General features: G+C 53.7%; 1 protein-coding gene across 2 annotated transcripts in view; it reads right to left on the reverse strand.

Annotated features, from left to right (window-relative positions):
* MYOM3 (myomesin 3) overlaps positions 1–15,913 on the reverse strand; it is a 44,610-nt gene that overhangs the window by 11,936 nt on the left and 16,761 nt on the right. For both annotated transcript variants that reach the window (XM_024554822.4, XM_053921302.2), the window contains 13 exons: positions 15,413–15,612; positions 14,629–14,682; positions 14,156–14,283; positions 11,468–11,651; positions 8,811–8,985; positions 7,681–7,802; positions 7,135–7,322; positions 6,803–6,929; positions 6,229–6,407; positions 3,391–3,505; positions 2,250–2,406; positions 1,416–1,525; positions 62–106 (listed from right to left, as the gene is read on the reverse strand). In XM_024554822.4, coding sequence (XP_024410590.2) covers positions 62–106; positions 1,416–1,525; positions 2,250–2,406; positions 3,391–3,505; positions 6,229–6,407; positions 6,803–6,929; positions 7,135–7,322; positions 7,681–7,802; positions 8,811–8,985; positions 11,468–11,651; positions 14,156–14,283; positions 14,629–14,682; positions 15,413–15,612 — 1,784 coding nt within the window. The remainder of the gene's footprint in view (positions 1–61; positions 107–1,415; positions 1,526–2,249; positions 2,407–3,390; positions 3,506–6,228; positions 6,408–6,802; positions 6,930–7,134; positions 7,323–7,680; positions 7,803–8,810; positions 8,986–11,467; positions 11,652–14,155; positions 14,284–14,628; positions 14,683–15,412; positions 15,613–15,913) is intronic.

Raw genomic sequence — 15,913 nt, forward strand, 5'->3', positions numbered from 1 at the left:
GCTAGTTCTTGTCAACTCAGCTCTGCTCCAAACACCCAGGAGGTGCCTGAGGATTGCTTACCTGGGTTTCTGATCTCATGGCTCAACTTCTTCAGCTTGTCCAGCTCTGGGACAGGGTGGAGCAAGGAAGAAAACAGAATGAAATACTGGGGCTGTGGGGTCCATGGAAGCCATTGTAGGGTCCATGCTGAGACACCCTTCTCAGTCTGGGGTCACTTGCAACACAGGGGGTGATGAGCACTGTGGACCTTGGATGGGCACCAAGGGGGATGTGAAGGGCTGCTGGAGGCCACCTTCAGATCAAGTGCCCCCTCCCCAGAGAAGCACCTACTACGTGCCAGGTACTGCATTATCCCACTAGTACACAGTGCTGTGGGGCGAGCATTGTTGTCCACCTCTGACCGCTCCAGGCCCGCTGGTCCCTGGGCCCTATGCTTCACCCTCTGTAATATGCTGTCCTAGTCTCCGAGGCCTGGCCCCAACACTGAGCACTTCAGTCTAGAAGTCTGTAGGGTAGCTCTGCACAGTGCTGTCATGTGCAGTTTCTTTGTTAGATTTGTCTCTCTCGCTAAGCTGAGCTCTGGCTCCACGTAAGTGTCTGGCGCACAGTAGATGCTCAATAAATATGTGTTGCATGGGTGAATTGGCAGGGGCAGAGCTCCTACTTATTTGTCCTTGTGAGCCCCAGAATCTTAAGCATGATGGGTCTGGACAAGAATCCAGCCAAAACCAAACCAAACCAAAATGAAAAACCCATCCCTTTCGTGGATGGCTTTAGCTTGCATAGACTCATCTAAATACATCTGCATAACATTGTTTTAGTTGATGTCCAGAGAAGTGACATGACCTGCTTAAGGTCAAACAGCCAGGAAATTGTGGCTTTGCAACTGGGTCTGTCTGGCTTCTGTTTCATAACAAAATCAAAGGACCTCCTGCATAGTCAGCAGGGAAGACAGCGGGCTGTCCCTCAGTTGCTATGGAGACAGCAGAGCATGACTCTTGTCAGTCATTAGCATGGATTTCAGTTCTGTTTAAATCATCAAACATGGATGACCCTTTAGACACGGCATCTACTCTCTGGTTTGTCATAGTCCCCACTGCTCCCTATTGCCATTCTCATGCCTCTGACCAAATCATTTTTTTTTAAAATTAGGCTACAGAAGGAAGTGAAATAATTCTGGTACCTTTGCTTTTATCAAAAGTAGAAGAAGGAGAGAGAGACAAGAAGAATGAGAACTCCACCAGGCAGGGATTTTTGGCCATCGAGTTCACGGATGTAATCCTAGGACAGTATCTGGCCTGTGGTAGGTGCTCGCTAGATATTTATTAATTGACTGGCTGATTGAATGGGTGGGTGCAGACTCTCCATCTGGGCCTGTCTCTCTGGGGAGGTGGCAGTGGAGCAGGGGCATTACCTTCCTCTGTCAGCGTGTGGCTCGCTGAGATATCTTCATCAGCATTGGTGACCACCACCGAGTAGGTGCCCAAATCCTTGAGGCCAGGTTCTTTCAGGATGACCTTGGACCTGGAGGAGAGAGGAAGTGGATGCTCTGAGAGGGGCCCTGAGCACTAGAGGCCTGGGGGCAGGGGTCTCAGTCAGCTTTGGGGCCCTGCAGCCCAACTCTGGACCCTAGCCAAGCTGGGAAACAGGGCGGCTGCCTCCTTATGCCTCCTCTAGGGTCCCCTGCCTAGGGCATCTCTGGCCTGGCACCTTCAGTGGCCCCTGTTTGCGGGATGTCTGGCACAGGGTCTTCTTACTGGCTGCACTGCTCTGTCTCTCTCTCCAGGGCCCAAGCCATCAGCCTTACCTCCTGCGGGACAGGGCTGAGGCCACGAGCTGCTGGGGGTGGAGAGTGAGACCTGGGGACATTTGACAGAGACCCTTGCGGTTATCTGTTCCCAATCCTCTTTTTACAAATGAGATGACGCTGAGCCCAGGAAGTTCTGAGAACAAGCCTCTGGCTCCCAGGCTGGAGAGCAGGTCCTGAGCATCTCTGCGGAAGCAGTTGCTCACAGAAAAAGACTCTACATGAATATTGTCACATCAGCCCCTTAAATGCTGACATGTTCCTTCATTTTTCCCTGAAGTTGCAGTCAGCATCCTTAGTAAGAGACAAGCAGCCCCTCTCTGCCCCACTCATGCGTAATCTGTGGGTCCTGCCGGGTGGCCTCACCCACGAGCTTCTGCCGACTCATCTGACAACACGTGGGACCTGTAGACTAGCTGTGCCACCCCTCCTGTCACTTACTTGTTAACTTCCTCCTCGATCTTGACCCTCTGGGGGTCCGGTGGGCCCTTGTAGTCCTTGGACCACTGAAACTCTGAGGAGTCGGGAGCCTCTGGGGCTTCAAAAGCCAAGTAGATGAAGCCTTCTTCATCCACACCCACCTTGATCTCCGGGGCATCTGAGGGCAGGATCCAGCAGAGGGCACCAGTTGTTTATAAACAGTAAACCGCCAGGTCATGCCCCTTCCCTGCTTAAACCTCCAGTGTCTGCCCATCGCACTTGAATAAAATTCACAGCCCCAGGCCCCTTACTGTGGCCTCCAAGGTCTTGCATTTTCCGGCTTCTTCTCAGTTCCAATGTCACCTCCTCAGAGAGGCCCTCCCTAACCACCAGGGTTAAAGTAATCCTCACCCCGCCCCATCACCCTGTTTCGTGTCCCTTACAGCATTTATCACTTTCTCCTTTACAGAACTGGTTACTTGCTCACTGTCCACCTGTACTTCTGCTGCCTGCACTAGAGCAGGGACCCTGCTCTCTCGTCACTGTGGCATCCACAGTGCAGTGTGGGTGTCACCAAATATTTGTTGGATGAATGGATAGGCTTCATAGTCAGGAGAGCTGAGTGGGTCTGTCATGGTCTGCTGTGTGACCTGATCATTTAACCTCTCTGAGCTACGATAATATCCGTCCTAAAGTGGGGACAGTGATGGCCCCTTCAGTGGCTTGTTGGGCGGGCCGGGGCAGTGTAAGAACCTAACGCCGCATCTGGCGTGTGTGGTGGGAAGGGATTCCAGGGGCTGTGGCTGCAGGCCGGGCAAAGCCTCGTGCAGTGTCTGAAATAACGCTTGGGCCTTGGCGTTGAGTATTGTTCTAAATATCCATGAAGAGTGTGAGTTTACGAATGTGGCAGGTGAAAGAATGGGAGACCCCTCCAAAAGAAGGAGAAGATGTGTTCCTGTCTTGGGATTCCACGGAAATTCACGGAGTGGGGAATGGGGAGAGAAACAGGCAGGAAAGAAGAAAACATTGGAAGAAGAGTGGAGTGATGGTGGGGGGAGGGCCCCTCAGGTCCTGTCCTTCTGCAGATCCTCCCGACCCCCCTCTGAGCCCCTCCTCAAAGGCACAGCCCAGCAGTGATGCTGGCACCTCCACCTGCCCCTACCTGGCTTGTCCTCTAGGAGTATGGGGTCGGTGGGCATGGATGGCTGCCCTGGACCAGCTGAATTCAGAGCCTGTACCTGGAACATGTAACTCTTCCCCGGCTGCAAGTCAGAAATCTGGAGGTGGGAGTGGGGGAAGAAGGCGAGAGTGAGCACCAAGGATAGCAAAGAACACATCCTTCCCAAAACCCTGGCCATGGGTGCTGGGAACCACTCATCTGTGGAAGCCCAGGAAGGCGCAGGCTGCCTGAGGCATGGGGATGGGCCAGGAGCACACTGCTCTCCCGACTTCCAGTTTTTAAGGGGTCTCCCCGTTGTTGGGATTATTCCATGCCTCTGACTCCTGGAACTCCATCCACTCGGAAAACCCTCTCCCTCCCAACACCCTGGTCTCTCCTCCGCTTATCCCCTCAGGAAGAAGCCTGGGGATCACCCTCAACATCTGTTTCTTGAGCTCTGCACTTGCAGTCCCCAGGTTCCCATGTTATTTCCCTGACGGTTCTTGAATGTGGCCGCTCCTGTCCGCGTCCCAGCCACGGCCTCCGTGGAAGCTTTACTTCCCGCCTGCATCAGTCCAACAGCTTCCCCGCAGCAGCTCCATCTCTAGACCCTTCTTCCTGCTCCGTCTTGCCCTCTGTCAATCTTTCCAGGAGGCCAGTCTGATTATGCTTCAATCTTTCAGTGGCTTTCAGGGTAAAGCTCAGATTGTGAGGTTTAATACCTAAATTCCTCCTGATGTGACCTCAGCCGCTGTCCTCTTTCTCCTTCCTCTCTGAGCCCCCTTCACTCCATGACTCCCTCAGGGTCCGCCTGTTTATCACGCAAGTGGTTTCACGCTTCCCTGCCTTTGCCCCTGCTGAGCCCTCTTCCTGGAACGTCCCTTCTCCCCTCCCCCAATTCATCCTTGACCTCTCAGCTTGGGTAGATGTAAGGATTCTGGGAAGGTCTCTGATCTTCCCCCTTGGAGCTCTGGGAATCCCTCAGGTGCCCTTCCATTGTACAATTCGTGCTGTTGTAACCGCGTTACCCAAGCATGGTCACGTCTAGGGCCTGGCTCCAGACCTGGCACTAAGTAGGTGTCAAGAGGTATTTAGTGAATGACTGAGCGAGTGAATGCCAGCCAACCACCCACATGCAGAAGTGGTGCCAAGTCACTGAGGCCCGCCCTGCCCTGGCCGGGCAAACCTCTGGGGGTGGGGGCAGAGAGACCATCCACTCTGAGTGGCTCTCTCGGGCCAGCTACCCAGGCCTGGCTGGCTCTATGCACGGGGCCTGGCCCCGTGGGGGCAGCGACTGCAGGATCTCAGAGCATTCTGCGGGCTGAGGCTTGGCCTCACTAATTCTCTGTTAGGCGGCCTTAATGTTACTTTTTCAAATGAAAGATTTTTATATATATTTTTCTGGTTATAAAAGAAATACACGCTTGTTGGGGGAAAATATTAAAGCAGTTGAGAAGAGTAGAAAACAAAGGGTTGAAGCTCTCCCAGCAGTCCCACCCCCCAGAGATGACCAGAAAAAACAATTTCATAGTAATCCATTTAGACTTCAAATGCACATAAAACATGCGTGTTTGTAAATGCCCATGTAAAAGCCTGAGAGGCACCGTATTCTGTTTTTTTAGTGTCTTATTCTTTCCATATTGTTGTGGGCGGCTCCAGCCTGCTTTCTCTCCTCTCGGTGCCAACTAATGGAACACTTGCGTGTGGTTCTAGAAACCGCACACCCTCCTGCCCGGTGGTGAAAGACACTTCAGGAAAGTGAGTCGGAAAAAGTCTTCCCTGCCTCCCTAGGCTGCAGAAAGTAAACCCTAGTCCACATCACAGGACTGTCCGTATGAATGTGCCACAAACAAAGGCGATCTGGGAGACACCCTGGCTTCAGAGATGGGGCCCCCGGCCTGCTCAAGGGACCCTGGTGGCCTGGAGTCTGTGATTCTGGTGGATCGTCTCAGTTAGTCTTTTGTGCCTGCGGAGAATGCGCCAGTCAATGCCTTTGCTCTCTGGCCTGTGAAACGTCTGTGCGTTGTCTTTGCTGTGCTAGGGCAGGATGGTCTGCGCTTACCTTTCTCCTACGTAGGTGGAAGTGCGAACAACCACTGCAGGTGAATACAACCAATGACTCTGCCAGATGTCTTCTGTATCCAGAGCTTTTTTTCTCATTTAAATTAAGACACATCTATCTGCATACGTGTTTGTTAATATGTGTACTGTGATATACATATATTGCATGTTATCTAACATACGTATCTCCTACTCTGTATTGTTTTTTTCTTGGCCATGTAGGATGGGTATATTTTCATGTCGATATGCACATGCACGTGTACCTGGTTCTTTATCTTGTTGCCCCTCCTAAACCATCTAGTCTTCATGCCATCTGGCACAGGATTGCGTTTTGAGGACGCGCTATGATTTATTTAAGCTACTCTCTTGATGGACATTTAAGTCGTTTCCGTCTTTACAAAAGATGCAGTAGTGGGCAGCCTTGTCCTTGGGTCTTTGCACGCTTGTTCAGTTAGTTCTCTGCAATTTAGTCCTTGAAGCAGAATTCCTGGTTCCGGGGACGAGCATATCCAAATGCTGATACACCTCGCGGATTGTAAGTGAGGTTCTAGGCAGGAGTCTCCTCAGAGTGGAGCAGGTTAAGTCTACCAGCCAGCCAAACCTACTACCACTTTGCTGTGTGACCTTGGATAAGCCACTCCCCCTCTCTGGTTCGCTGCTGCCATGAGGTGAGGGCAGTAATCCCTGAGGGTCCTTCCAGCTCTGATGGGCTGCAGTCCTGCCATGTCTGGTGGCAGGGAAGGCCCAAGGTGGGTGGAGGATGAAGGGGCACGGACTCACCCTCAGGTGGGTGCCAGAGACGGGGTCTGGGGTGACTGGCTTCCACTGCTCAGAGCCTTCCTCCTGGAAGCTGATGAGGTAGCCTGTGACTGGTCCGGCCCCTGTGTAGAGTGGGGGCTCCCACTTCAGCATCAGGGAGGTGGCCCGCACCTCCAATGCCTGCACGTCGTACGGGGGACCTGCGGGAGAAGGGGTAGAAGAGGAATCAGGCAGCCAGGCGGCCAGGACTTTCAGTGGTAAAACCAAACTGGGAAAACTGGGATGAGTTGGTCACCCTAGCAGTGTGCCTTTGGGGTTCGAGATGAGTGTGTGGCCAGAATTGAAGGTCAGGTGATGTGTCTAGCTGGAGCATAGTTTGTGTTGGGGTGCAGGGCCAGTCGATGGGCAAGGCCAGGGGCCCTCTAAGGCAGTAGTAGGACTGCCAGTGCCAGAGACCGCAGGGCCCACTGGCGGAAGGGGCCAGGGGTCACAGTAGAGCAAATGTGAATGCACAGGGAGCTCGGCAGTGGTCATCTCATTGGTTAGATTCAGGGAAGGGGCCGGTGCAGAGGCCCCGCGCCTCCCAGCCTCTCACCTGGCTGGGGCATCGTCCACTCTTTGCACTCAAACAGGCTGCTGGGCGCTGATAGCTCACCCACACCTGCCCAGTTTGTCGCCCGGGCACGGAACTCATAGAAGTGGCCTTCACGAAGGTTGCTGACCTTGAGGAGCAGAAGCACAGACTGAAAACCCGAGGCTGGGGAGGAAGGGGAAGGGGTACAGCAGCAGAGGGAGAGGTTCAGAGCAGGAAGTCCATGGGGGCTTTAATCAAGACTGGCCAGTGTTCTGCACTTCAGGTAGCTGGATTTTCGAGGCCGCGAAGCTACAAGGCAGGACACCAGATGGGCGGCCACTTTCCTGCCTTACCTTGCAGACCTGAGTGGGGACAGGCTGCTGGTTGACTGGGTGCCAGTCCAGCTCCTCTGAGTCGTGCTGGTCCAGGAAGTACCCCAGGATCTTGCCTCCTCCACGACGCTTGGGGGGTTTCCACCCGATGACCATGTCGTTTTTCCCACAGTTCAGGAGGATGAAATCATATGGGGCAGATGGGGTGGCTACGGGGAGGCAGGGAGGTGAGGCCGGGGCAGTGGGGCCTGAGGGAGCCAGCAAGCTTTCCCCAGTGGGCGCCCTCCCCGCTCTGGGGGTACTAACTTAGCCAGAGGTGCCTGCTGGTGACAAGGACTTTGCCCCTGGGTGGGCACCTGGTCAGGCTTCACAGCATAGCCTCGGGTCATTGTTACTTCCTTCCCAGAGAAACGGGTGGTCAGGGAGGGTCAGCTCATGCCCACTGGGGCTTATCCCCTCGGCCTCTGGGATTGGAACCTTTGAGATGTGGTCTCTAATCCCTTGCTCTCTGCCCAGCCCAGAGATGCCTCCCCACCCCTGCAGGCTGGACCTGCCCCTTGGACTTACCCAGGGCCTGCTTGACCCTGATGGGTTCGGTGGGCACTGAGCTTTCCCCTACCCCGGCCTCGCTGACAGACCGGACGCAAAACTCATACTCCTTCCCTGTCCTCAGCCCGGGAACCGTAAACCTGGGAGAGACACGCGCAGCATTCAGGGACAGCCAAAGGGCTCACAGATGTCCCGGACTTTCCAGAAAAACCTCGTGGGATAAGTGGTAACCAGCACGGTCAGATCTGAGGGTTCTGGGCCAGTTGTTACCCTTGCCCCCCAGTGATACATATTCCTGGAGGGTAAAGGCCGTAAGGTTCTAAAGGTTGGGGGAAGGTGGTTAAAAGGTACAAACTTCCAGTTATAAGGTAAATGAGTACTAGGGATGCAACACACAATGCGATAACTATCGTTACCTCTGCTGGTTCCTATGTGGGAAAGGTAAGGGGGTAGACCCTGAGAGTGCTCATCGCCAGGAGAAACTGTTTCTTTTCTCATTGTATCTATGTGAGATAATGGATGTTAACTGAACCTACTGTGGTAATCATTTCACTGCGCATGTGAGTCAAACCTTCATGTTATATACCTTAGACAGTGAGGCACGTCAGGTATTTCTCAATGAAACCAGAAAAAATGGTTTACAGGATGTGACTCTTCTAGACCCCCCAGTAACATGCAGCTATGCTGGGAAAGACACCAACTGCAGGCAAGCTGGCCAACCCCTGAACGGCGCACTACTTGGTACATCTCCAGGACTTCAGGCCTCGTCCCTGATACACAGGCGGCTTTTATTACCTGCTTGAATGCTGTGATTCTAAGACACGGAGTCCTTTTAAAGGCCCACCAAAGAGAATTGTCATCCAGAGCCATACAGGTACACTCTGGTTTGGAGAAAAATGTCCTTCCTCTGCTGTCCCTTCTTGCTAGAACCCAGTTGTGGGCATCTTTTTCCCTTTTCATTTATCAACATTCTCCTGTAGCAAAGCTTGAGAGTTTAACCTTGAGGAACCCCAAGGACTTAAATCAAGCATTGATGGCTGACACAGCAAGTTCCCTGCTCAGGGACATGCTCATCTAACAGGCCACATGCCCTTACGAGAGGGATCCTCGGAGGATGCGCTGGTGCAGGGAGGGGTGGGAAAACTCACTTGTTGCCCTGGATGGGTTTGTTGTTAACTGTCTGCCACTCCGATGATCCTGCTTCCCGGGAGTAGATGTAATACCCCAGGAGCTCCGGGCCTTCATTCACAGAATCCCAGGTGAGCAAGACAGAGGTCTGAGTGTCTCGGAAAGCTTGAACTTGAGCTGGAGGAGGGAGAGTAGCTAAAAAATAGAAATGTGGGCCGATTAAGGATACTGAGTTACACGGCACTCACATGATAGGGGAAAAGTGGGGTGTGGGGAGAGGCAGGGAGAAGCCCCCACAGCAGTCAAGGGTGGAAGGTGGATTCCAGATGTGCCTTGGGGCTTTGGGCAGCTCTTTCCTGGTCCCAGAGGTGTGCCCCAGACTCCTATATTCTAAAAGTCCTCTCCCCTCTTACTTCCAAACATCTCCCCTTCCTCACTAAAGCTCCCATTCATTAATCCTTACAATCTTTCTCTCTCTCTCTCTCTCTCTCTCTCTCTCTCTCTCTCTCTCTCACACACACACACACACACACACACACACACACACACACACACACACTTACTTAGGGGTCACCAAATCTGCAGTTTTCCTCAGTGTTGAGCTTCAATCTCTAGAAAACTTGATTTCCTTTCCTTGAAATGTCTCTGTTGACTTTCATGGTTCCCTGAGACCGAGCTCCTTGAGGTAGAGACTGCCATGATTTGTTAAATGGACAGATGGGTAGATTGATGGATGTATGGATGGATGAAGAGATGGATAGATGAATAAGTGAATGAATGAAAGGGTGGATGGATGTAAAAATGAATGATGAATGAATGGATGAATGGATAGGGGATGGATGGATGGATGGATGAATGAATGGATGGATGTATGGGTGAATGGATGGATAGGGGATGGATGGATGGATGGATGGATGGGTGGATGAATGGATGGATGTATGGGTGAATGGATGGATAGGGGATGGATGGATGGATGGATGAATGAATGGATGGATGGATGGGTGAATGGATGGATAGGGGGTGGATGGATGGATGGGTGAATGGATGAATGGATGAATGAATGTATGGCAGGTGCAGGAGCTTCCTTCTCTTTCTACTTCTCAAAATCCTTGTATATCCTTTGGTGGCTCCCAATCTTCTCCCAATTACTGCTCCTTGACTTGCTGTATTTTTCTCTTCTTCTCTCACCTTAAGGGTCTATCCGTTCCCATGTCTCAAATGCTCACCTCTCTGCAGGTGACTCCCCAGGCTTTAACTCCAGCCCTGCCCTTGCCCCTGAGTTCTAGAGCTCATCTTCCATTTTCCCCAGACACCTTTCCTTGTGTTCTGCTGGTGCCTCAAAGTCAACAGGAAAAGGTTGAACTCAGCATCCTTCCAACATAAATCCAGTGTTTATCGAGTGTTACTCTGAGCCAGGATCTGTACTTAGCACAGGGGAAGCACTGAGAAACAGACTTGAGGTCCTGGGCACAGAAAGGTCCTGCCAGCAACTTCAGCCTCTCAGGTTGAAGACAATGCGGCTGTGGATGAAGACTGGGTGGAGGGGAGAGGCTAGGAGGAGGCCACTCAGGGACCCATGTTCCTGAGACCTGATTCTACCCAAGGATGAGAACTTGAGTGGAAGATATCTGTTGTATGGAGTAGTCCTCAGACATTAAAATCATGCCTTCAAGGAGAATTTCATGACCTGAGGAACTCTGTGTGATGTAATGTTAATTTTTAGAAGTGGGATGCAAAGCCCTGCATATGCACGTGGTCAGAAGGCCAGAAACCCAGGTACCCAGATGCTGGGCGTCGGGGTGGGGGGGTGGGATGCTTCTCTCTCTCTCTCTTTCTCAGTTTCTCCTTTCATTCCTCCCTTCCTTCATTTCTTTCTTCCTTCCTCTCTCAATCTTTTGCATTGTGTGTGGGGGGGTATTTTCCCATTTTTATATAATTTGACTTACAAGTAAATACCTTTCTCTTTCCTCCCCTCTTCCATACCCTTCTCTCCCATCTTTTCCTCTTCCTTCCTTTTTTGAATGGAGCTGGAACCTCCCCCTAAGTCTGGCTTGTGGTCCAGAGACAGCCCACAGCCAATCACAAGGCACTCACTGGCCAGGCCCCAAATCAAGCCTAAATGTTAATTGGGCCAGAATTAAAGAAAAACATCACTTGCCCACCAATGCATTCATACTTGCTATGAATATAGATTCATTCGGCAGGTGTTTGGTGCTCTGGAATGACTTGCCCAGGCCCTTGCTGTGTTCTGAAGATGAAAAATATCCTTCCAGGTGAGCTAGGGCTCGGGATGGGACAGCTTAGCCCCCATCGCGCGGGAGCAGGAGGCCTGCTCAGGAGGCGGGAGTGGGCACTGCCTGGAGACCTTTGGAATGAGGGACCAGTTGGCCACACTCAGCACCTACGCTGGACGCAGCTAGATTGTGCAAGCTGTGAATGGTTGTTCTGGAAATAAAAAGAAAAGTCTGTACTTCCATGAGCCACCCCTGCCCAGAGAAACGTGATTTCTGATGTCCTAGCACTGCACAGGCCTGCGATCGTGTTGCTTTTCAGCTTCATGGTAGGTGGAAGTGGGCAGGGACAGGGAGATGGGCTCGGCCCTATCCCTGCAGCCCTGCATGCTGACCGCCGCCAGGGCTGGCCTGCCCTGCCGCCATCCTCTGCGTCTCACGGGTACCTGGCTTCCCCCTCAAGGCGATGGGCTCGCTGGGCTCCGAGGGGTCGCTCATGCCATACTGGTTCATTGCTCGCACTCTGAAGACATACGACTTCCCCTTCTCCAGATCCAAAAGGGCGAACCTTGGGGATTTCACAGGAGTTTCTGTGCTGATGGCCTCCCAGGTGCCACTACCTATGACTGACTGTGACAAAGGAGAGAAGGTTGCATTGGTTCAGCAGTTGCCCGAGCCTGGCCCTGCGTGGCCACTTCCCGCAGGTGCTCTCACTAACTTTTATCCCGGCCACGGCTGCCCCTGAACACCTGAGCTCTGGATCCACCTGCCTCCCCGCCATCGCCACCTGGATGCCTATTGAGCAGCTCACGTTCAGCGCGGCCAGGACTCAACCCTGGAGCTTGCCCCCTGCTCCAAGCAGCCCACGTAGAGTTAGCGACACCCACCCTTTCGCTTGCTCAGGCCAAAACTTTTGCAGCGAACCTGGGCTCTCTTCCTCTTTCCCCCGCACGCCCGCATATGCTCCACCCACAAATCCAAGTGGCTCTACTTTCAAAATGTACCCAGAATCCAAGCATGACTTGCCACCCTCATGTCCCCTGCCACCACCTTGATCCAAGCCACCACTGTCTCTCATCTGAGTTACTTTAACAGCGTCCTGACGGGTCTGCCTGTTTCTACCTTTAACTCCCTCCAGCCTTTTTTTGCTTCCTCTAAATGACAGTCTGAGGGACCCTTTTACAGCACAAGGCAGATCACGTCCTGGTCTGCTCAGAACCCTCCCTTAGTGAGGAAGTGGGGCCGGCTCCTCTTTTCCTTTAGGCCTTCATCCAGAACTCGCCTTCCTGGGGAGGCCTCCCCAGCCCTTCCAGTTAAAATGCCAGCAGCCCCTCCCCTCCACACTTTAAATCCCCTCCCTGTGTTATTTCTTTCTCCTAAGTGCTACCATTAACTGCTGGGCTAAGTGTGCTGCTCATTTATCTTGTTTATCATTGGTCTCCACCCCCTACTCGAATGTCAGCTCCAGAGGCAGGGATTTCTGTCTGGACCCAGGGCCGAGAACATGCCAGCACATGCCAGGTGCTCAGTCTGTGTTTGTGGGGCAAATATTTGAGTAAATAGATGAATTCTCACAGTAACCTTGCCAGGCAGGTGTTAATTTCCCCACTGATGGGGAAGCTCAGGGTCAGGGAGTTTGGGAAACTTGGCAGGAAGTCATGCACCTAACAGCTTGTGTATTTGGTGTTTAAGCTCAAGTGTGGGCGCCCCAAACCTGCTCACTCTCCACAGCGTCAGGGGCCCCAAAGGCACCCATAAATTCTGAGGCTCTGGGCAGGTAGAAGGTGAAGAGCCAAAGGTGATGCAGGCTAGTAAGGCACCCAGAGGCCACATCTGCTGAGTCTGGATATGAGACTTAAGACCTAGAAGCACCAGGGGACCCACTGGCCCTGCCTTCCCTGTGCTTTCCCCCCTCCCTGAAGGCCTATCTGGCTGCCAGTGGCCTAGAACCCAGCTAGGCCAAGAAATCGCTATAAAACCCAGTGAGCGCTGCTGAGCACCTGCTGTATGCTAGATCCTAAGTCCTACGCTTTACTTACTTTGTTCCTCACACTGACCCTAGAAGGGGTGTGCAGTTAGTATCTCTGTTGTACAGAAGGAAAAAACAGAGGCACAGGGAGACGAAATAACTTGCCTGAGGTCATGTAGCTAGCACGTAGCAGAGATAATAGACTTGAACCCAGGCAGCCTGAATGCAAGGTCTTAACCATTATACTCACAAAACAAACCCTCAGTCACCGTAGCTTTCCTATTTCGGGGACACAGGGTCACTGGGAGTGTGTGAAGGGAGGCCCATTTGGACAACCGGAGCCAGAACTTTTTTACTCATTGATTCACTAACCCTGTACTGTCCACCTACTATGTGCCACGCTCAAGAGCACCTCCTTGGGAAGCGTCCACAGGCCGAGGGCTGCTGGCCCTGGCTGCGTGCTGCATCTTATTCCGCCCTCACAGGGGAGGCTGCCCCGTCTATGCTGGAGGAAGCTGAGGTTCAGCGAGTTCGGACACCGGCTCTCACGGCAGAGTTCGGATGGGAATGATCTTAATGCCACACTGTCTTTCACTCTGCCTTGCTGCCTCTTGTTCACTGTGAAATCCACTCTGCACAGCTGCCCCCTCCCCAGACCCCTGCTCCGACCCTGTTCCCAGTGAGGACCACCCCCTATATACCCCCCTCCATGCCCTGTGAGGTCCACCTGTCATGACCCTGGCCGGCGGGGACCACCTAGCTTCCCTCCTATCATGGCTCTGGCCAAGAAGAAGCACCAGACTCCGTGCGTGGCCTGATGGCAGCCAGACTTGGGGGCCAGGAGAGACCCAGGGAACGGTGGATCTTACTGTTGTTAGTGTCCGTGTCTCCTAATTTTTATATTTCCATGAATGGCCTCAAGAACTGCCATCAGAAACTGGCCTCTCGAGGTGGGAGGTAACCTCAAAAGGTCATTGAATCCACGCCCCTGCTTCTGCATCAGGCCTGCTCAGGGAACTCTCTTCCATGGTCTGAAGGCCTCCCCAGGGGCGCGTGGCCTTGCTTGGGGTCTCCCTGCCCTCCCTGAACTGCCCCACAACCAGGATCCCACTGCATATCTACTTCTCGGGCTAGCCTGGGGCTGGGGGCCTTGGGGTCTCCGTACCTTCTCCAGGGAGTATGTCAGTGGAGCTCTGCCCCTGGGCCTGGGCTCCTCCCAGCCCAGAACCACGTAAGCCTCACGGATCTCGATGGCGTGGACATGGGTTGGAGGTGAGGGGATGGTCACCAAGCCTAGAATCAGAGTCATCCAGAGGCAGAGATGAGTGGGCCCTCTGAGATCCCTAATCTCAGACCCTCATTTGATAGAGGAGGTCACAGGGGCCCAGAGACAGGCAGGAACTTGTTCCAGGTCACCGAGCAAGGCCAGGCAGAGATCCCCATGTCCTGCTCCAGGCTTGCCACACCCTCCATCACCTGAGAGCTCTGGCTCCTCTGACTGGACCCCTCCCCCCTCCCCTCCCCTCCCCCTGCAGTGGACAGCTTCCGTCTCTTTGCCTGGTGTTTGTGTACGGGAGTTTCCAGAACCATGAAGGGTGCTAGGGTCTTGGGGCAAAGTGTCAGGAGGTTCATACCTACCTTCAAAATCATCAGCGCTGACCGTGATCTTGTTTCCCAGATCAAAGGGGATCTCTAGGATGGAGAATGGAGCAAGTTGGGGAGGGAGTAGGGGTGCAGGGTATGTGGGGGCCAGGTCTGGAGGGTCAGGGCAGGACCTGCCCTGCGCTGGGTGCCGATTCCTCCCCCTGTTCCTGGCCTTTGCCTTTCAGCCCCTCGTGGCGTGACCTCAGGCAGGACCCAGCATTCTCAGGGCTCCATGCTGGGGCACTGCTGCTGCAGACTCAGTGGTGTTCTGTCCTCTTGGGACAAATGAGAACAGAGAGGAGAAGTGACATGCCTTGGCTCAGAGTCCTAGGGCACAGCGGAGCTGGCAGCAAGCCTGAGGTTGACCCCTTGGGGCTGAGGGCTGTGTCCCCTCCCCTCTCCCCCACCCCCCAGCTGGGGGCTCCTGAGGCAGGGCTGCTTTCCTCCCTCAGAGTAAGGGCATCTGTCGAAGGTGCTGCGGTCCTCCTTCAGCGCAGCATCTCCTGTGCACAGGTTTGTGTTCCTTCCATCAGACTAGCTCTGCCTCCCCCCTCAAGCCGGGGGGTCCCAAGGACGGAGCCGTGTTTCCTCCAACAGACTAGAGGTTCCTGAGGCTGTGTCTCCTTCATCAGATTAGGGGGTCCTGAGGGCAGGGCTATGTCTCCCCCCTTGGAACAGGGCTTGGAATGGGGGCTGTGCCACCTGTCTCCTGTGTGGTCAGTCCTGAGCGTTCCCTGAGTGATGCTCTAGAATGTCCTTTCAGGGCCTTCATACACACCTGTCTTCCTCCCGGCTTCATCGTGGTCATCCATGACAACGGGTTCTGAGGCCTTGGAGGGCAGGCTGCTGCCTGCCTTGTTGATGGCTCTCACCCGGAATCGATAGCTCTGGCCTTTGACGAGGCCTTGGATCGGGCACCGACAGGTCCCCCCGGGGGCCTCGTGGCAGGGCACCCATTGCTCGGACTCGCCCTGGCACCTGTGCGAGAGACGGCCCGGCCTTAGCCCCTGCTCGTGACTCATACCTCCCAGTCTGAGCCTCTACCAGGGCCATTTCCCCATCCTGGGCTGCCTGCCCAGCTGGTCTTGGCTAATTAAAGTCCTGCTCTCCATTTAAATGCCTGGCTCCAACCTCAGGCCTCCAGGAGGTTGGGGGCCATCCTCCACCTCCTGTGGTGGAACTTTCCACGCCTTTCATGGAGATTCCTGTGTGCCTGGAGCTGTGCTGGGCCCTTCACATGCATCGTTTCTCTTAACCCCAGCAGTCCCTGGAGTTAGGT

This window comes from Desmodus rotundus, chromosome 3, assembly GCF_022682495.2.
Source record: "Desmodus rotundus isolate HL8 chromosome 3, HLdesRot8A.1, whole genome shotgun sequence".
Taxonomy (NCBI): Eukaryota; Metazoa; Chordata; class Mammalia; order Chiroptera; family Phyllostomidae; genus Desmodus; species Desmodus rotundus.